A 21,175-nucleotide genomic window follows, 5' to 3' on the forward strand; every position below is an offset into this window, starting at 1 on the left:
CACGTCTCGGCTTAAGCCCTACTATGCCCTTACCGGTGACCCCGTGTGAACACCAGGACGGTGCTTTTTCCGCCGGGGGTTGTGTGACGGTGCGGAAAGCAGAGAATGTCGACGACGGAGAAGACGACGGAGAAGACGACGAAATGCTGTTCGTGGAAACAGGCTATCTGTATTCTCAGCTGCTGTTTATCTATCTCCTGTAAATACATCTTGTAAACAGTTTCTACCATTGACAATATTAAGCGGAACCGCCCGCCTTACTTTTTTTTTTTTTTTTGTACACGGGCTCTTAATTCTTTGATGTGACTGCAGTAGACAAGCGTATTTTTTTTTCTCCCTTTTCCGAAGCAATTTGGAACACGTTAACTTTCACTGGCACCGCAGCCAGCAAGCACCACCGCGCGCCCTCGTGCGCTCTCGCGTGGCGTTTGGGCACGTGACCGTGCGGAGCGCGACGAAAAAGCAGAAGATCGAGCAGCCTCAGCCTACGCCGTAGCACGTAAGTGCGTTCTTTTGGCCCACCTTTTTCGAAGAGCTAGCTTGCGCCGCATTATCCAAAAACTACCTTGAAAATCACCAGCGAATTAACATGTTCCCCGACAGCAGCAATGCCTGACGAGCCGCGCTTTTTTCTAGCAGTTGCTGACCTATGTCGATATCCGGGTAGCACCTATAGCAAATTGTGACACCCTATTATTAGAGAGCTAGACGAAAGGACGAATAGTGCTTGACACGCGTGTAACGGAGGAAATCAACAGAGATATCACTGCGCTATATGGGCTCGAATAGTTAACGCTGCTAATTCTCTCGTCTTATTCGCAGCTGCAACATGGCGTCGCCACAGGAAGCCGACGAGGAGACCAAGGCCGCCCTTGAACGCCGCGCCACAGGGGTGAGTGCGACTGCTCAGAAGTTCTAATCGCACTATATACTCCGTTCCATACATAGCAGTCAACGCTGTGGAGGCTAGAGAGACTTCTTGCAGTGGCTTCGTTCGCACTTGGATATAGTTCGATGTTTTTTGACTGCAATTGTGCACAACTGTTTTTTTATAGGCTCAGTATTGAATTAAACAAGTTTCAATCCTTACAAATAAACGCGCTGTGGTATACGGCTGCTAATGCGTTCTTTTAGGTAATTTTTATTTTTGCTCTTCTTTTCGGGTTTTTTTTATTTCAACCCGTCGCGAGGGACCTCACGTGCATCCTCGCGCGAGCGAACGCTGTTGTCGCGCAGCGAATTCATGGACGGAACGCGCGAAGTGATAACTTTTCTTGACAGAACTTCTTCCGCAGCTTCCACAGCGTTGACGGCTATTTTTATGGCTACGTAGTAGAAATGCACGCGAAGGTTTGGTAAACATAACATAGTACGCGTGCCAGCAGGTATTGCATCATGTCAAGACAACAAGCCCGCGACGTATATTCTGCTTGCTTAACTACGCTTACAAGCATCCGGTGTCGTTAAAGAAAGAGTAATACTAAAATAGAAAGGCGTCAATCGTGGTGTTTCCGGGAGGTTGTGATCGATACATATATCGGCAAGGTTCGCGCAATAAGAAAGAGTGGACGGGAAATAGGTGTTGCATTCTCTCAATTCACGTTTGTCAACAAGTATTAGGCGCCGTATTTGAAAAGTGGAACAGTGCAGGCGTAAAATACATCACCCCTTACTGTGAGGTTGCAGCTTTATTTTGTCAGTATTCATTCTCACGCGTATTTGTGTTTGCGTGTGCGGGGTTCCACTGTTGATATACGAACCTAAGAAAGTTTTTATTACTGTTTGAAAAATGCAGTTATAGAGCAGTTATCAATGTGCATAATATACCCAGAATATTTAATCGTCAGTCGGTCAGTTTAATTTGCTGACTATCTACCCGCTCTATAAAAAAAAAGTTAGTCGTCCATTTTAAGAACCTCATTATATACAGGCTGTTTCAGCGAGCATTTTCAAAAATTCTTAAAGTTTGCCAGTGGCAGATTTTCGTTCATGAGCTGGTCTACTCGAAGAGGCGGACATTACTTGCACAAGAAATTGAAATGTATAATTAAATAATTACTAATAATTCACTAATTAAGTTTTTAACCAATTACCTGAAGGTTCATATTGCAATTTACAAATTGTAGAAGTGCACTTTGCTAGGCGGATCCTATTGGAACGAATTCTCGGGATGACACCAGTTTCGAGATATTAATTATTGAACTTTGCGGAGAAATGCATTGGCGTTCTAGTTAGTATCTTAACAAAACGTCGTTGTGTGCATTCAAGCACAAAATTAACTGGAATGCCAGTGCATTTCTCCGCAAAGTTCGGGAATTAATATCTCGAAACTGGTGTCATCCCGACAATAAATTCCAAGTGGATCCGCCTTGCGAACTCCACTGCTACAATTTGTAAATTGCAATATGGGCCACCAGGTAATTAGTTAAAAACTTAACTAGTGAATAATTAGTAATTATTTAATTATGCATTTCAATTTCTTGTGCAAGTAATGCCCGCTTCTTCGAGTAGACCAGCTCACTAACTGGAAATGGGCTATCTGCCACAGGCAACCTTAAATAAATTTTGAAAGAAACCAAACATTAAAGAGAGATACGTTCATATACAAACAACCTATAGCTTCAGAAACCTACACGACCAGATCCATAGGGCTCGTACTGACTACGGTTTCGAAATGCTTGCTTATCAAATGCACAACTTTTTGAATATATATTCTACAGTATATACTTGGCATCTGAGAGTGTTTCGCTTACTGCACAATACAAAAAAGAAAGCATTCTATTTATTGTCTCCTATAACAACATAACACGTTTCAGTTTGTGCAGTTGACACCTTTCTCTACCCATGTACTGCTGATTTTGACAATTTGTATTTTGTATTTTATTGACAATGTGCACTTATTTGTTAACATTCTTGTATGTGCTCAGATATTACTATTGTTCCTGATGTGTGCTTATGAGCTGCAAGCGTTTCCTTTTTTATTAGGGAGCGGAGGCCTTAGTCAGGTTTGAAAAGCACCTTTAGTCTTGCTCTCCATGGTTTTTCTGTTGTAAACGAAGCAAAATAAACTTAAACTCGAGAAAGCGAGTTGCCCTCATATGGGCAAAGACACACACAAGAAGAGCAATACAAGGTGCCACTGTGTTCTTTTTAGCGAGTAGGACTACTATAGAATTTCGAAAAAAAGAGATTCGGCCGGGAAACAAACTGTTTTATTGCATAACCTAGTTAATATTTGAAAGCGTCCTGCCAGGATCACGAACGGGAGGAAAATGAGCTCTTATAGGCTACGTTAAGTAAGGAGTACTAGCTGACACAGTCGATTTTCTGCATTCAATGAAGCTCTTTGACGTCGAACGCCACAAAAAAATGCTAGCAAGCCTCAGGGTGCCCTAAATAATTTTCTTGTAGCTTTTCTAACTTCCAGATGTAAGTATCGCGACATCATGACACAGAGCGTAATTATACTTCACGTAAATACGTACTACGTTCTGCAAGTAATTAAGAGCAGGCCATCGTAACGTTTGCATTCGCTCGGGCCTCAGAACACCGAATGCTTCCTGGGTTTTGGTCGAAACTGTAACAAAACGTGCCGCGTATAGTTCTCGCCGCAGACGCCTTCGAGCTGGTGTTCCATGCTATACTGTGAATTACAGCGCACACCGGGACAACGTCCCCTCATGTATATGTCCCGTTATGGGACCCTTGATGTATCATGAATAAACGAAATGTGCAGGACAAGCGCCGACTTCCAACTTTTTTTTTAATTCCCCAGAGTAACATATAAATGCACACGTGAAATATAGAGCAATGAAAAAAAAGTGATGCAACCAAATCCTGACAATCGGTGTGTGACTGTGCGCCGGCGGTGATATGCGGGCGCATCGCGCTTTGTGCGAGCGCTGATTTTCACAGTAACATCGAGAAATTAGCCCGTTAAAAATAAAATAACACATGTAATTGCTGACAAAAACACCGTCGGGTAATCTAACCCCGGTCTCCTGCGTGACAGGGGGGATATTGACCACTATTTTTCCGTTTAAGTGATAGACAACACGAAGGTCACTACGCTCACTGCTGTTGTCACGTTCACTCACGCCAGCATTTTGACACAGAGCGCCTCTGCGCGCTGACACCATGCATATGCTTGTTAATTTAGTTAGCAAGCGAATGTTTGCAAGTTCATATATCTGATAAAAGTGCTATTCTTACTTCGTATGGCCCTCTGCTAATATTCTATCGCAGTCGATACTTCTTTCGGGCAAAACTGCGACTTTTTGATGCAGTCTAATAAACAGGCTCAAGTAAGCGAGAACCTGCGTTCGAATTTCCATAATGATTACGTAGTTCCGGAAGAAGCCGACTGTCGCCTGCTGACACGCGGCCGCCCTAGTAGGAATTAAAATTTGGCCACCCTGATCATCGGTGTCGTAGCCGTCGGGTCTCGCTAATTTCGTATAGTTTTCAACACTCAACTATAGCCTCGCACCACGCGAAAATCGCACACACACGTACAGCAAGAGTGTTTGGGTCAGTGCTCTTCTTCCAACTATTACTGTGTATATTTATTGAGGAACTTTAATAAGCAGGCTTATTAAACAAGCGAAAATATGCTTTCGGGCTTCGATAATAATTACGTTCTTCCGGAAGAAGCCCACTATTGTCCGCTCACGCTCGGTCGCGGCCGCCCGTGTAGGAGCTACTTTGGCTACCCTGCTTATCGGTGTCGTACCCGTCGGGTCTCGCTAGTTACAAGTTGTTTTGAACTAGATCCTCGAACCACGCGAAACTTAAAGTCAGACCACACGCAAGCTTGCCAGCGCGTGCTCACTCCTGGCTGCTCCCGGTGGGACGCCTTGGCGGACGTCGCTGCGTACTGAGATATTGATAGCGCTTCAGAATGATGAAGTTGGAAGTGACTACTATCGGTCGGTCAAGCTGGTGCAGGACAAAGCCGCACCACGTAGCACGGCCAGACTGGAGCATACGTATATGCCAGGCAGCACACAGTCTTCAAAACGTCGTGTTAATGGATTCAACGTGTAAAACAGGTTTTTCACCAAACTCGACGCATTAAAAACGTCGCAAGCAGGACAGCTCAAAAACGAGGGCGAGTACGTTTTGATAACGTTTTGATAAGACTGGCCGTGCCTGTTTAGTTACCCTAGCATACCGGGTTTTCATGGACGCCGTTCTTGGAGGGAGAATTCACTTATCAAGCGGCATTCGTCATGTCAATTGCTGCTGTACTCGCCACGAATTAGCATGAGTTCGGCTAGGAAAAAGAAGCCTTTTGTGGTGTTGACCTCACGTCAGAAGAGACGAAGCATAGCGAATGAAGTTAACACCGCAACGGGAAGGGTTTTACGCCACGAAAAAATGGGGCGCGAGCGCAGGAACACTGCAGCCGCTCTTCGTCACACTGACAAGTAGCGCTGCCATGTCAGTAGACCGTGCTGGTGTTAGTGCTGATACTAACAGCGCATCCACTACATCCGTAGCTTTCGCTTTTCCATAAACTTTATCATCATTCAATTCTTTCTGACAATTTCTTTCAGTCCCCTGTAGTCATTTTTCCTCTCCGCGATCACCAGTGCCAATTAAACGACCGATATGTCACTCTCATCATTTTGTAAATTCATTCATACCACGCGCTATCGTCGAATGGAACCACTTGCCATAGCAAGTCGCTACTGAAGGAAACACATTGAAATTCCCAGAGTTGCTATCAACTGAGCGCACTGCCTGACCTAATTGATTTATTTTCACTATTTATGCCTTTTGTTTTTACAGTTTCTTACTCATTGCGATGGATTATAAACAGGGATAAGGTGCCTCAGAAAGGCTGGCCAACGTTTTGATAGGAGGACCTATCTTCGTCCAAGGCGGCCTCGTCATCCTCGGCGGGTTAGTTTTAAAGGGTTAGTGGAGTGACGTCACGTCGATGTCGGCTGTGGCTGGCTGTAAAGCGAGAGACTCAAAAGAAAATGAGTGCTGGCGCTTGACTGGCTAGGCGCGGTTTCTAAGACGAGGGGACAAGAGCGGGAGAGCGAGAAAGCGGCAAAATTTTTTTTTAATTAAAAATTTTTTTTGAATTTAAAAAAGGAAAGAAAAAAGAAAAACTTAAGAGGGGATGGGGGGAGCGAGAGGAGAGTGCGCGTTCCGAGGTGTCGTGGGCGGCGTGCGTTTGGGGTCCCTAAAGAGCCGGTCAGTGTGCAAGTAGCAATACGAGTTGAAAGCATGACTTGAGTAGCGTAGCATCAAGGCATCGGGTAATTTTGTGGTTGACAGGGAGTAGCTTGGTCCGTCAAGGGACGTTAGCCTCAGTAGTTAGCCGTAGGCGTCGTCACGGCGCTATACAGAATTGGCGAGACCCTGTGTGGTGAAGGCGCCGAAAAAGGTATCCTGGCGTCTGGGATTTTGGACTGTGTCGGTGTGTATCTTGTGTGGAGAGAAAAAAAAACCGGCACAGGAGGGTGACAGCGGAGAAAAAAGATAATTTGAAACATCAACAAGGAGGGGACAGGTGTACCTGAAAAAGCGTTCGTATGGTTGATCAATGAGTAAAAGCATGGAGGAGGATAATAAATTGATTGGTAGGGGAGTTGCAGGGAAGAACTGGAAATGGAATAGGTGAGGTTGAGCATCGAGATTAGCTGGAAGTTTAACTTGTTTTGCGCCTTTGTTAATGGTATAACAATTTAAGGTTTATGTTACTGCTTTTAGCGATTCTAAGTTGCCACGTGATAAATTGATCCCCGTCGGGTGCAGGCATTTAAACTTGTGTATGAGGTATGATTCTGTATAATTTCTCTCGCGAGGTGAACGAAAACTTGTTTGTAGTATATAGAGTCTTGCTTCATCAAATATATGGCCGTGCTCATTGAAGTGGCTGGCTACTGCTTTAGGTAAATTGTGTTTTGTATCTGCGCGATGGCCGTTGAGTCTCGTGTGCATTTCTTGTCCAGTCTCACCTATGATTTGCTTGTTACAAGCGGCACATTCTAGACAGTAGACTACGTTGCTTGACATGCAGGTGAAATTCGAAGTTACTTTGTGAATGTAATCTGACGCCGTACTCTTTACTGTAGTAGTAGATTGAATATGTTTGCATGTGGAACATCTGGAGCGGCCACAGGGACCGGATGTTGGCTTCGTCTTTGTCCTTAGTTTGGCGTGTACAAGAATGTCCTTGAAATTACTGTTCCGTCTGTAGGCTACTCTGGGCGGGTCGGGAAAGACCTTATTAAGTTTCTGGCTGCTGGTGAGAATTGGGTAGTATTTACTGAGGATGTTGTTCACGTTGGGGAGTGCGTTTGAGAATTTAGTAGTAAGAAGAGGCGTTGTTGTCCTTGTGATCTTAGGGCGGGGTTTGAGGACCTCGGCTCGAACAAGCTTGGTTGCAGCGGTGTAGGCTTTCTGAAGGGCAGTGTTCGAGTTGTTCCTGCTTGATAGGGTTTCCTTAACGTGATCGAGTCTGTCTATGTAGTCAAGGTTTTCAACGCAAATGCGACGAAGTCGTGTGGCTTGGCCTTTAAAGATACCTTGTTTGCAATGTCTGCGATGGTGGCTTGTATATTCTAGGTACTGTTGTTTATCAAAAGGTTTTCTATACAGCGTTGTCTTTAGTGTCCCGTTATCAATATATATTGTTGTGTCCAGAAAGTTTATGCGCTCATTTGAAGATTCCGATGTGAATTTTATTGTTGTGTGAAAAGAATTTAGGAAAGCTACAAATTTATCTAAACTTTCCTGACCGTGTTCCCATATTATGAATATGTCGTCTATGTATCGTAGGTATGTGTGGGGCTTGTGGGTGCAACGAGATAGGAAATCCGTTTCTAGAGTACCCATAAATATGTTCGCGTAGGTTGGTGCAAAAGGTGTGCCCATACTTGTCCCATGTATTTGTAGATAGTAATTTTCCTCAAATTCAAAGTAATTATATGTCAGAACTAGTTCAAGAAGAGACAAGTATACTTCAATAGAGTGTTGTGCATTGTGTTTCGACAGCGTTTCTTTTATCGAGTTTAAACCATCAGGGATTGGAATGTTGGTGTACAGGGCCGTGACGTCTAGTGTTGCGAGAATTATGTTTTGAGGTAGTGTGCCTTTTGTATTAATGTCCTCTATAATTGTGAGTAGATGGGGGGTATCTTGTAAAAATGACGCAAGTGTTTTCGGAAAGTCACCAAGGAAGTGGTTAAGAAATGTGGAGAGGCTTTCTGTCGGGGTGTTGTTGTTCGATACTATCGGACTCCCTGGGATATTAGCGGTGTGAAGTTCAGTGGGTGGAATTTTATGAATTTTCGGAAGGAGGTAGACGCGTCCTGCAGCTTTGTTGCTTGGTTTAAGAAATTTGAATTCTGACGGTGTTATCAATTCATCATCCAAAAGTGATTGCAGCCCGTTGGTAACTTTCAGTGCGTATGGTAACGTCGGATCGTTGTCTAGCTTACGGCAATGTTCAGGGTTGTTTAGCTGTCGGTAAGCCTCTTGCTTGTACTTCTCTATGGGCCAAATAACTATACTTCCACCCTTATCTGCTTTCTTAATGACAATGTCGTTCTGGCAACTAAGATTTGAAATGATACGACTCTTTGATAAAGCTATGTTTTAGGTCACTCATCTGTCTTCGATTGGCTTATAATTTCTTTAGTGACAGTTTTAAGGTATAGGTCGAGTTCTACGGCTTGTTCTGGTTCAAGAGTCCAAGTAGATTGGGCTCTAAGTGGGGTCGTCCCGGTGTCTGGTGCGTTGTTGTCGGCGAAAAAATGTCTTATCCGCATTCGTCGGGAAAGTTCCGAAAGATCCTTGTGAAGCTCAAATTCATTTATTGTGTTGTGTTGTTCGTGGGACATAAGTTTAGGCCCTTGCTAAGTACGGCTATTTCTTCCCTACTTAATGTTTTTGAAATGTCTACAACATTAGACTGATTTAATTTTGGGGAGACTTCAGCCACGTCTGCTATTTGTAGATTCGAGCTCCCTTTTGTTGGCGTGAGGTAGCCGTTTGCCTGGAAAGTTGTTTTCTGATTGAAGTTCGCTTTCCTCCTCTGTTTTTGAACCAGTTTTCGAGACTGTGCTTTGTGGTACTGTTCTATATATTTCGTCTCATCTGGTGTCAGAGCTATGTTCTGAAGTCTATGGCTAAAACTTTCCAGTTGTTCTTCGCAGTGTTCCGTGAGTATATTCAGAAGTGAGGAAGAGGCATTGTTTAATGTTGCCTGCCAGTTTGCACGATGATTTGGTGGGAGTGTTCCTAGAGCTGGTATAGCCTTCAGGGTTAGTCCTTTGGGGATTATATTGTTCTGTGTGCAGCCTGTGTACGTTTTCAGATGGAAAGTGTAACTCACACGTTTCTTGGTAAGTTTTCTAGCCTGCAGAAATTCTGTACTGCGCAGCTGAGAGTGGTTATTACCTTGCAATGACTGTCATTTATTTGCCTTTTGGCGGGTAGATTTGCGTGTCGTTTGCTTCTGTTTAGCGGGTTTGTTTCCGCATGCCTCACTTTGTTCTACCTCTGTTTCTGTTTGAGTCTTTGCGTGTGCAGGCGAGCGTGTTGGTGTCTGTGTGAATGTTTCGGTTATGGATTTTGTGTTGTCTGTGACATTTGTGTCTGTTTGTACTGAGGAAAATTTACTAAATTACTAAATTACTCAAATTACTAAATTTGAGGAAAATTACTATCTACAAATACATGGGACAAGTATGGGCACACTTTTTGCACCAACCTACGCGAACATATTTACAGGTACTCTAGAAACGGATTTCCTATCTCGTTTCACCCACAAGCCCCACACATACCTACGATACATAGACGACATATTCTTAATATGGGAACATGGTCAGGAAAGTTTAGATAAATTTGTAACTTTCCTAAATTCTTTTCACACAACAATAAAATTCACATCGGAATCTTCAAATGAGCGCATCGACTTTCTGGACACAACAATATATATTGATAATGGGACACTAAAGACAACGCTGTATAGAAAACCTTTTCATAAACAACAGTACCTAGAATATACAAGCCACCATCCCAGACATTGCAATCAAGGTATCTTTAAAGGCGAAGCCACACGACTTCGTCGCATTTGCGTTGAAAACCATGACTACATAGACAAACTCGATCACCTTAAGGAAACCTTATCAAGCAGGAACTACCCGAACATTGCCCTTCAGAAAACCTACACCGCTGCAACCAAGCTTGTTCGAGCCGAGGTCCTCAAACCCCGCCCTAAGATCACAAGGACAACAACGCCTCTTCTTACTACTAAATTCTCAAACGCACTCCCCAACGTGAACAACATCCTCAGTAAATACTACCCAATTCTCACCAGCTACCAGAAACTTAAGATCTTTCCCGACCCGCCCAGAGTAGCCTACAGACGGAACAGTAATTTCAAGGACATTCTTATACACGCCAAACTAAGGACAAAGACGAAGCCAACATCCGGTCCCTGTGGCCGCTCCAGATGTTCTACATGCAAACATATTCAATCTACTACTACAGTAAAGAGTACAGCGTCAGATTACATTCACAAGGTAACTTCGAATTTCACCTGCACGTCAAGCAACGTAGTCTACTGTCTAGAATGTGCCGCTTGTAACAAGCAATTCATTGGTGAGACTGGACAAGAAATGCACACGAGACTCAACGGCCATCGCAATTTACCAATTTACACAATTTACCTAAAGCAGTAGCCAGCCACTTCAATGAGCACGGCCATATATTTGATGAAGCAAGACTCGATATACTACAAACAAATTTTCGTTCACCTCGCGAGAGAACATATACAGAATCATACCTCATACACAGGTTTAAATGCCTGCACCCGACGGGGATCAATTTATCACGTGGCAACTTAGATTCGCTAAAAGCAGTAACATAAACCTTAAATTGTTATAACATTAACAAAGGCGCAAAACAAGTTAAAGCTCCCGCTAATCTCGATGCTCAACCTCACCTATTCCATTTCCAGTTCTTCCCTGCATCTCCCCTAAAAATCAATTTATTATCCTCCTCCATGCTTTTACTCATTGATCAACCATACGAGCGCTTTTCCAGGTACACCTATCCCCTCCGTGTTTGTTTCAAATTATATTTTGTTCCGCCGTCACTCTCCGGTGCCGCTTTTTTTTCCCCTTCAACCTCACCTATTCTTCCATTTCCAGTTTTTCCCTGCATCTCCCCTACCAATCAATTTATTATCCTCCTCCATGCTTTTACGCATTGATCAAGCATACGAGCGCTTTTCCAGGTACACCTGTCTCCCTCCCCCCCCCCCCGTGTTTATACTTCAAATTATCTGTGTTCTCCGCTGTCACCCTCCTGTTTCGGGTGATTATTTGTTCCCCACACAAGATCCACACCGCCACAGTCCAAAATCCCAGACGCCAGGACGCCGCGACGACGCCTACGGTGAACTACTGAGGCTAACGCCCCTTGACGGGCCAAGCTGCTCCCTGTCGACCACAAAATTACCCGATGCCTTGATGCTACGCTACTCAAGTCATGCTTTCAACCCGTATTGCTACTTGCACACTGACCGGTTCTTCAGGGACCCCAAACGCACGCCGCCCACGACACCTCGGAACGCTCACTCTCCTCTCGCTCCCCCTACCCCCTCTTAGGTTTTTTTTTTCCTTTCTTTTACTTTTTTAAAATTTTTTTCAAATTTTTTAAATTTTTTTGCCGCTTTCTCGCTCTCCCGCTCTTGTCCCCTCGTCTTAGAAACCGCGCCTAGCCAGTCAAGCGCCAGCGCTCATTTTCTTTTGAGTCTCTCCCTGTGCAGCCAGCCACAGCTGACATCGACGTGACGTCACTCCACTAACCCTTTAAAACTAACCCGCCGAGGATGACGAGGCCGCCTTTGACGAAGATAGGTCCTCCTATCGAAACGTTGGCCAGCCTTTCTGACGCACCTTATCCCTGTTTATAATCCTTATTCCTCGTGTGCTATTCCATCTGTCAGCCACCTCTTTTGATTTTGGATTACTCATTGAGATGTATTTTACCGATGACATTTTCATTTTTCTCCTGTTCCATTTTGTAAGCATTGTTTAGGGGCTTTATTTATACGCTTTTTCTTTATTACGCATAAATAAAAGTATTTAAAGAGCGAACATCACTTTCGGTGCCACCGGTGGAATAGATCGGTACAGCCTTTACTAGGAACGGTGCTCTGCAGAAACTGTTGCGGCTATTTTTACTCTGAGCACAATGTATATAAACATATGTGCAGACACCATCGTCGATGATTGTCCGTACATGCGAATCGCCCGAACGAGCGAGCGAATGAAAGACCTAGAAACGAAGAGCGATCGAACGAACGTATTCCTTGCAAATCAACACTATGACGACCAGCCACCGACGTCTGATCCGCCACAATAACAGCCGCACACAGAAAGCTATTCGTTTTAATATTCCACGAACTCAACGATATGGGCTCGCAACGCATGGGCGCATGGCGTGGTGTGATCGCGCCTCCTGAGAAGCGCCGATCATCTTTAATACGCTGTAACCACAATGATGCGGCACTGACAGCGTCCGAAATGACTTGGAGAAATGAAAGACATGCCAACCCAGAGTGGCAACTTCCAGCTCACCGCTCGTGCTTGAGGTGGCGTGGCATCGAGCAAGCGAGCCAGAGTGTGAAAGAGCAACGGAAGAGAAGGCCGCGTCGGGCTCTGCGCGACATGATTCACTGTCGATAAATAGAAACGCACACGACGCGCACACCAAGCCACCACACCGCGGCGCTTCAACAACCAATGGCCTCCGAGATTTGCCCGAAACCAGCCAGCGCGCGCAAATTTTAGAGGACATAAACAACTCATAAACACAATCTAACCTTACGCAAAGTGGCGATACCGTCGTCAGATCGGTCACATGACCAAGCATGTGGCCAAGGCCGCCAAGGCCAACGTTCGACAAGGCTGCCACGTAAAACTGGTGAAACCTGGCTGTGCATTGTTCCGTAATTGCGCTTGCTTGGGTCTGTTGTATGTTTCTGCCTGTTTTCGGTTGTGCTAGTTGTGCTGTCCTTGTCATGCAAGTATCGCAGTCTTTTGTTGTCGTACTTGGCACTGCGTGTGCAGCTATTTGTTTGTATGTTTTTAATTTGGAGAACAGCTGAGTGTTTCAATGGAGAGCGCCGAGTGAAGGGCACTAATTTGCTCTTCAAGCTCATTCTCGTGTCGCTATGTGAGGTGCCTTTTCGGTGATGTTGTAATTAAGGCGTTAGGAGCAGCATTAGGATGAAAGACAGAGAGACGTAATGTTACTTGTGTGTGCCTGGCACGGGATCGGCTGTAATGATTAAAAGTACTAAGTTTTTCAGGATGCGAAGAATGACGGGAAATGCTGTCTGTGCGCACTTTGCCCATATCCTCTAGACAGTTGTCATCGTGGCATTCTAGCCTCCCGTTTAGCGAGCATGTTGCATACAAGAAAACTGCCAAGGCGCTCTTTGCTAATTATTCATTGCGAGTACTGTAGCGCAAGGGATGAGGTCAAGTGCCCGTCCTATTTCCTTGCCTTGTGCTACAGTGCACACCGTGCTGTTATCTCTTGCAATTCAGGTTCTCTATCGTGTTTTGGTACCGTTTATCCCACGTGATTGGTATTTCGTGGTCATCAGAGGAACATTGTGTCCATTATGAGACGGCAAATTCGATTTTCCTTGGCGCTTTGGAATGGGAGCAATATATTGCGCTGCTTGGAGCTTTGTTCTTGTTATCGTTTTTGTAGTTCGCGGATGGATACCCATTTACGCGGCATATCTCGCTAGTGGATACTGCATACGTTAGTCGTGAATCCCTTCGGTTTAAATTTCCTCATACTCCGGCTAGTCACGGTTATTTAGTCGCGGCATTTAGTCGGCCGCCTGCCGAGTTTGTGCGTGTGCCATGTGTACGCACGGAGTTTGAGAAGTGCACGCGCGTTTTTTTTTTCGATTTTTGCGCTGTTCGTGCACTTCGCGCCACAGGGCATGCCGTGGTTCTTGGTTTTTGTGCAACAAATTTTCCTAATGTACGTGAGACAGAGGAACGTCTATTTAGGTATATGCGTCAGTGCACTAAGTTGAAGGGTAAAAGTACATAGCATTTGCTGATTACAGACGATGTGATGCGGGTTATTTACATAGCCATTTTAGCCATGACAGTGCGCAATTGATTCGTGCACGATTAGTTGCACGAATTGGTCCCTGCAGGGAGGTCAAAGTAGACAATATGATTAAAGGGCGACAGCGTGCCAGTAACTGCTGCAGTATCGGAGCATGGTGTCTTGAATGGTGGGATTTCATTTCCATTTTGGTTGTAAACGTCTTTTTCTGCATGTCAAATGCGGTATTCCGGATTCATTTTTGTGGACATGATCATTTTACCGTGACTTGATAGAGGATGTGTCGGCCTCGATAGGCAACAGTGCTAGGCACTGCACCAGGTCTCTATTGCACGAAACACCGACGCTTCGACTCATCTTCAACCCGCAAAAACAAGCTTCAGATTATCGTAACCCTTGCAAGACCACTTCTAGACCAGCTTTTGGATAACGTCTTGAATGCGTTTAGAAATCATATATGAATAGGCCAAGCACAGGGATTATTTGTGTCTTTCCCAATCCTATTTCAATTCAATGTCAGCGGTGACGCGGAAGGGCGTTGACGGAAAGGGCAATGATGGCGCTGGAGAGGAGGAGGCAAATATCAGCAGCACTAAGCTCCCTGTATGTTCCAAAAGTAGCGCAAACCATTGTTCAAATAGGAAAGGAGAATTTCCTCCCCGCCCTCTACCCCTCTCCTGACTTCTTCGCCGTTTTCCGCACTCCCATTGAACGAGGCTTGACACGTGACGAATAACCCGCGCGGCTTTCGTTATCGCGGGAAAACGGCGCCATTAGTGAGCGTAGAAACACCGGGACACATGTGCGCTGTGCGTGAGCGGCTTTTTACATTTTTGAAGATGCGCTCGGCTGCAGCACGATGCTGAATTGCTATGCTGTTGGATGTTCAAATAGCATTGCCAAGGGGGGCAAGCTTTTTGCGGTTACTCGTGGCAAACGAAACCTCAAACGGCGAGCGATATGGCTCCAACGTATCGGAAGAAAGAAATTTGACTGCCACCGAGGGACGTCATTACTGAGGGGGTTTCTGATCGCTCTTCTCACCCAGTTAGTGATGAACGCGGTAAGGTGGGTGCGTTTGCGAGTTCACCATCAGCCAACAACTGAGTAAAAAACAAAAATGTCCCGGTTTACGCTCTGCGGCAAACAAAAAGGTGCATTTTGGCAATATGAATACCAGCATGGCTTCTAATAAAATGAGCATAATGAAAAAGTCGACAATTAAAGAGCAACACGCAGAAAGCGCGCGCACACACGGGAACCAAGGCATATAACGGACGGGGAAAGAAAAGCGCGCGGATGAATTTTGGAAAAAAAAAAACACGTTGAGGATATTTAGCACATGAATGTCTCCGCCGTGATATGTGTGCATAGATTGCTGTAGCTCTTTGTTTTCGTAAATGCGTCAGGTAAACAGGGCCGGTATTTTGTGGCGATGCCTTTAAAGTAATAATGCCTTTTCGCGCTTATCGCGCTTTGTCAGTGGTCAGAGCGACGGTCCGCTCACGATATCAACGTTGATAACGCGAGCGGACCGTCGCTCTGACCACTGACAAAGCGCGATAAGCGCGAAAAGGCATTATTACTTTAAAGGCATCGCTACAAAATACCGGCCCAGAACACCATTCGATTCCGAGAAACAATCAGTAGTGGTAAAGACTTCTTAGGATTGCGTTTAACTTGTTCTACCTTTCGTTTTCCTCATCTGAGTGATGCAGATTCTACTAATAATTAAAGGTACTACATATCTTACGTAGAAATCTCACGTACGAACAGCCTTGTGAAAATGCGCCCAAAACAGTCGCGTTTCAAGCAAGCGCTTCAACGTGCCGCATGCGATACGATAGTAGTAAGTGGTTCGTATGGACAAGGAAAGGTTGACGCTATCTTCTGCAGCCCTTGAAGCGGGCGGTAGCGGCCGCGCACTTCGCTCACTGGGCGAGGAGGAAACGGCACGGAGAGGAGTAGTTTGCGCTACCTTTGAAAAATACAGGGACCTTAAAGGGCCCCTAAACAACCTCAGATATTTTTTGAACATTTCAAGTAAACACGCGCATCGAGTTCAGAATGCAATCGCGATCAACGATGCCAAACGCTGCAGCACCAAAAAAAAACATATGCCGTCCTCCTCCCCTCGCCTTTCCGGAACCCCAGCGGTCGTCACGACGTCAGCAGGGGGAATCTGGTGATGTAAATGGTGGAAACGATGTCCAATGGTTGAACAAGAACCTACGACTTGCGGTTTGTCTGCTAGCGGGTACGCGCGCTCCCTGCTCGTCCTCGCCGTGTTGCTCGCTTGTGCGCGCTTGCGCATCGGTATTTACAGCCCGCAACGCAAGTGCCAAATCGCTCGTGTTCCAACGCGGTCTGATTAGCTGAGCGAATAGAGTGCGACAGTGTTGGCCTTTCCAGACGTGCGCGCAACACTGGGTCTATAGCGGCACGCTTCGCATAACACGCGCCGGCACCGCAGCAACATCGGGTAGCCGAGAAGCGCCGAGTCCACGTCCACGAACGTTACCGGCACGCTAACTCGCCGCACGCCGTTTGCCATTCGCGGGCCGCCGTTCGACAGCGGTTTTGCTCGCGAGCGGCGAGATTTCCTTGCCGTACGTAGAGAGGATGAGACCGGGACTCATTTGTGCGGCAGCCTCACCGCCACTGATCGCTCAACGGCGCCGATATCGTCGCTAGGCCTTTTCCGGTTCCCTTCAAAGCTAAAGCGGACGGCGCTTCGAAATCAATTACCGAGGCTCACAAGCCGCAATATTTTCTCATCGTTGTTATCGCTCTTAGCAGTAATTGTACACAAAGAAATAAATACGCTGATATTAGTGGCGCCGTCGGCTGCGATGCGAGCACAGCCGAGCCGGTCGTCTGCCGTCGGTAGCCGTGCAGTCAGCAGCAGCCGATGTTTTCGTTGCCGGTGGCGGAGGCGCGCAGCTTCGCGACCGTCGATTGGCCCGTTGATGGTGCAGCGGGCGGGGCGCCGGCCGCATTGCCGTCTACTTGGACACCTCTCGCGCGGCGGACAGGAGGCCGCTAGCATGGCTAGCGTGTACGTGCCTTAACCGGAAGTAGGCGTTTTGAGAAGCGCGTTGGCGATGACGTATTTCGCATGACATTTCGAGCAGCACTCGGCGAGGAGGGGAGACCAGCCGACGAGGAGAGAAGCGAAGGAAAGAGCGAAATGAGCGAGGGCCGTTTTTCGATCATCAAACGCGTGTAACTTCGCTATTACGGCACCATTTCGAAAAATTCTCGCGGCTACGTGTTCGTTGTAGACTCGTGCACAACTGCAACACCACAACTAAATTTCGACCTCTGGGTGGTTTAAGGGCCCTTTAAGCACCACCGCAGCAGGGGCATTGAGGGCAAGCGCAGTGGCGGCGCTGGGGAGGAGAGAAACGTAAGCGGCGGCGGCCGTAGAACGTTCTGGATAAAGCCATTCTTAGATCTTGCCGCCACCGCGCTCACCCCGGTGTTTCCTCCTCGCCGCCTCCTGTTGCCCCAGCCTCCTCCGCTCCCCCATCGGCCAATTCGTGTCACGTGAAAGCACGCGTTGCGCTTTTGTATATTTGTGTCTTTACAGCGCGTTCGACCGCCATTCTCGGGCCTGTGCGACGAAAGTGCTGTACGCACAACCGGATCAAACGCGTTCGGGACAAGAACTTCATTGTGATGGCATGCTGCTGCGCCTTAAGTTGCCGCAACCGACAAGGCGAGGGCAAAAGGCTTTTTTTTTTTTTTTGTTTACCATCCGGCTAGCGCAAACGATTGCTGCACACTTGGTATTTGCGCCGTCTGGCATCGTCGCGTTGCTACTTCCAAAACGGCATTATTAAGGCCAGTTACTGACTGACGAAGCAAAATCGCGCCTCAAAACTGCTCCGCAAGGCGCGATCGAAGTTTTGCGCGGATTTCCTCTGGTAGCGCGTTAGCTGTCGTCTGCCACGGCAAGCCCGACGTAGGCGGCGCCACTGTCGATATCGCGCTGGCCGCGCCGAGCGCGACAGCGGAACCGAAGAGGAGGTAAGTGATTGGCGCTACTTTTTATATATAGGGGTTTTAGTTCTGGAAACGGCGGCAGTAGAGTGTACTAGATAATGGTCGAGTGGGCCGAACGGCGCTCTCCCGCTGAGGCGCCGCGTGTGGAAAAATTATGCGAGGGCAGCTGCGAGCGAACTGGATTGGGGCGGAGACGCGCTCCGCGGCATATTCAACGTACTTTCGCCGCGGGCGCCGAGGCCGATTGCGCATAGTACGCTCTTAAAATAGTGCTTTATTTCAGCTGCAAATTTATGTTTACACCATCTTGCTAAACATATATATTTGAGGCATGGATTATACAACGCGTCGTCTTCAGTTTTGCTGTCGTTGTCAAGCGCGTCGTCTGCTAGCGAGCGCGCGTTCGCTACGCGGATGCTGGCGGCGCCCAGTTTTTCTCGCAGAACGTCTGTGTAGTACATTTGTTTTTATGTTTTAGTTGCTTTGGTGCGCCCATGACTCTTGACGGCGGGTACCAAAGATAGTTTTAGCCAAGTGAACCATTGTTTTTAACACTGTCTTCTAAAAGCAACTGGCATCTCTGCAACATGAAGCTACGTAGGAAAATTTTATTACTGATAGCGTGTCATTTTACGCGCGCTTCTTGTCGGTGGATATTGATCAGGATCAATGATCGAAGAAAACAATATTAAAGTGAAATAAACCAGGTTTATTAGCTGCGGGGCGCGAAGAATGACCGATGTATTTCTACGTAATGAAATCAAAGGGTACATTGAGAATGGTACAAATGGTACGGTGAGAACTCCCGACCGTGCACGTTTGCATACGAAACACACGTATTAGTGAATACTGCACATGAAACTCTCATTCGCAGAAATAATATTCATAGCAGGCAATTAAAACTATATATATATATATATATATATATATATATATATATATATATATATATGCAAGTGTTATTGATATGCTGTACCACGCCGAACAGTCGTTTCCGTACGAATGTAACGCATAACATCACTATTGCAGTCTCAAAGGTGAGTTACCGATGCTAGTGCGGACTGCTCTTCCGAATGATTGTGCTGCCGGAGAGTTGTGGCTGTTGTGCAGAGGCGCAGTTCCTGAGAGACTTAACGCAGGGGTGTTAATAAATCCGTCTAATAAGCTGCTAATAAGCCCTGCTTATAAGTGTAATAAGCTTGTCATTCAATATAAATTACAGGCTGCTAACTTGATTCAGGCAAGGAAAACTTTTTTTTGACAGTCACACCATCTTTGCAGCCCATTAAAACTGGGTGCCCCATGTGGTACCACACTTACCTTAACGAACGCACCAGATCTACACATATCTGTACGTGTATGTGAGGTATGCCGTTTCTCTAATTGCTTCATTATTGTCGTTATGATAGTGCGTTGAATAACTGAAAGCAGCCGTTTATAATATACAAGCTGCTTAGTTGAGCGGACAGACATTTGGGAATGGCATTACATTTATGTATGAAATATAGGATAAGCGTAACATGTTTTTCTCAGAAATAGACTCGAGAATAATTTATTTTGTTTACACTCCTAGAAAAAAGACGAAGAACGCAGCCACCTGTATTTTTATTTTTTAGTTCAAACAAATTTGCGGGTTTTATGTGGCAAAACCACGATATGAGTATGAGGCACCCGGTTTAGATTTCCCCACCTGGGGATTTTTAACGTGCGCCTAAACAGAAGTACACGAGTGTTTTTCATTTGTTCCCATCGAATTCCGCGACGGATTCAACCCGCGAGCTCCAGTTTAGCTGCGCAATGTCGTATCCACTATACCGGGTGTTCGAAATTAAGGTTTAGGGAATTTTTCAAAATCTCCTGTGGCAGTTAGCACAATTCTCATTGATGAGCTGGGTTGTTCGAAGAGGCGGACATTAGTAGCACGAGAAATCGAAACACCTATTTAACTTATTAACAAAATTGATTAATGAGCTTCTTAGTTAATTACTTTACGACACATATTCCAATTTACGAATTGTAGCCGGTGAGGCTGCAAAACGCATCCACTTGAAATGAATTTCCAGAATGACACCGACCGCGACAAAGGATCCCGTACCAATTACTCCGCATTCTGTTACGCGAGTAAGGCGGAAACTTGAATAGAATGTTGCGCTGCAGTTTTTTTTTTCAATAACAATGCTTCCCGTAAATCTGAGTACCAGCCGCGGGGGCTCAGTTAGCTAAGGCGTTGCGCTGCTGAGGACGAGGTCGCGGAATCGAATCCCGGCCGCGGCGGCCGCATTTCGGTGGAGGCGAAATGCAAGAAGCCCGTCTGCTTGCCTTGTAGTGGACGTTAATGAACCCCAGGTGGTCAAAATTAATCCGGAGCCCTCCACTACGGCGTACCTTATAATCAGATAGAACTGGTTTTGGCACGTCAAAAAACCCAAAAGAAGAAATAAATCTGAGTACAAGGTACCGGATGGGGCAGATATGCTTTACTTGTTTGAAGCGGCAAGCAGGAAGGTTAAATATGTTTCTCCGTTTGCGTTTCGCAAGACCTACTGATGGAAAACTACATGCGGAACGATACACACGAGAGATACATGCTGCTTGAAGAACGAGAAAAATATTTGTTCTCCAAAGGGAACCGTACAATAACATAGTAGAACGAAAGCTGACACTGCGGCCGCAATGCACGCGCATCACCTAGCGGCATTAAAAAATAAAATGAAGATATAGAAAGGCATTTATTCTTAAGACATATATACATGTCATATTCGATTATGAACACCATTTGAGAGGTCTTAACGCAAATACCAACACGCGAAGTAGTGCGAATGACCCTGCCGAGCAGTATCGCCAGCAGTTTCCAACGGCGCGACCTTGATGCGGCCCAATCCAGTTCGATCGCAGCGCCGCCACAGTATTTTTCCACGTCGGGCGCCTCACTGCAAAGTAGAGTGTACTAGAATATGGTCGAGTGGGACGAGCGGCTGGGGCGGCGCATGCTTTGCAGTGAGGCGCCCGACGTGGAAAAATACTGTGGCGGCGCTGC

General features: G+C 46.1%; 1 protein-coding gene across 1 annotated transcript in view; it reads left to right on the plus strand.

The window, feature by feature from the left end:
- Positions 1-470: 470 nt before the first annotated feature.
- LOC125942469 (uncharacterized) overlaps positions 471-21,175 on the plus strand; it is a 55,479-nt gene continuing 34,774 nt past the window's right edge. Inside the window, exons 1-2 of the mRNA XM_049660660.1 lie at positions 471-499; positions 823-892. Coding sequence (XP_049516617.1) covers positions 830-892 — 63 coding nt within the window. The 5' untranslated portion in view covers positions 471-499; positions 823-829. The remainder of the gene's footprint in view (positions 500-822; positions 893-21,175) is intronic.

This window comes from Dermacentor silvarum, chromosome 1 (genome assembly GCF_013339745.2).
Source record: "Dermacentor silvarum isolate Dsil-2018 chromosome 1, BIME_Dsil_1.4, whole genome shotgun sequence".
NCBI lineage: Eukaryota > Metazoa > Arthropoda > Arachnida > Ixodida > Ixodidae > Dermacentor > Dermacentor silvarum.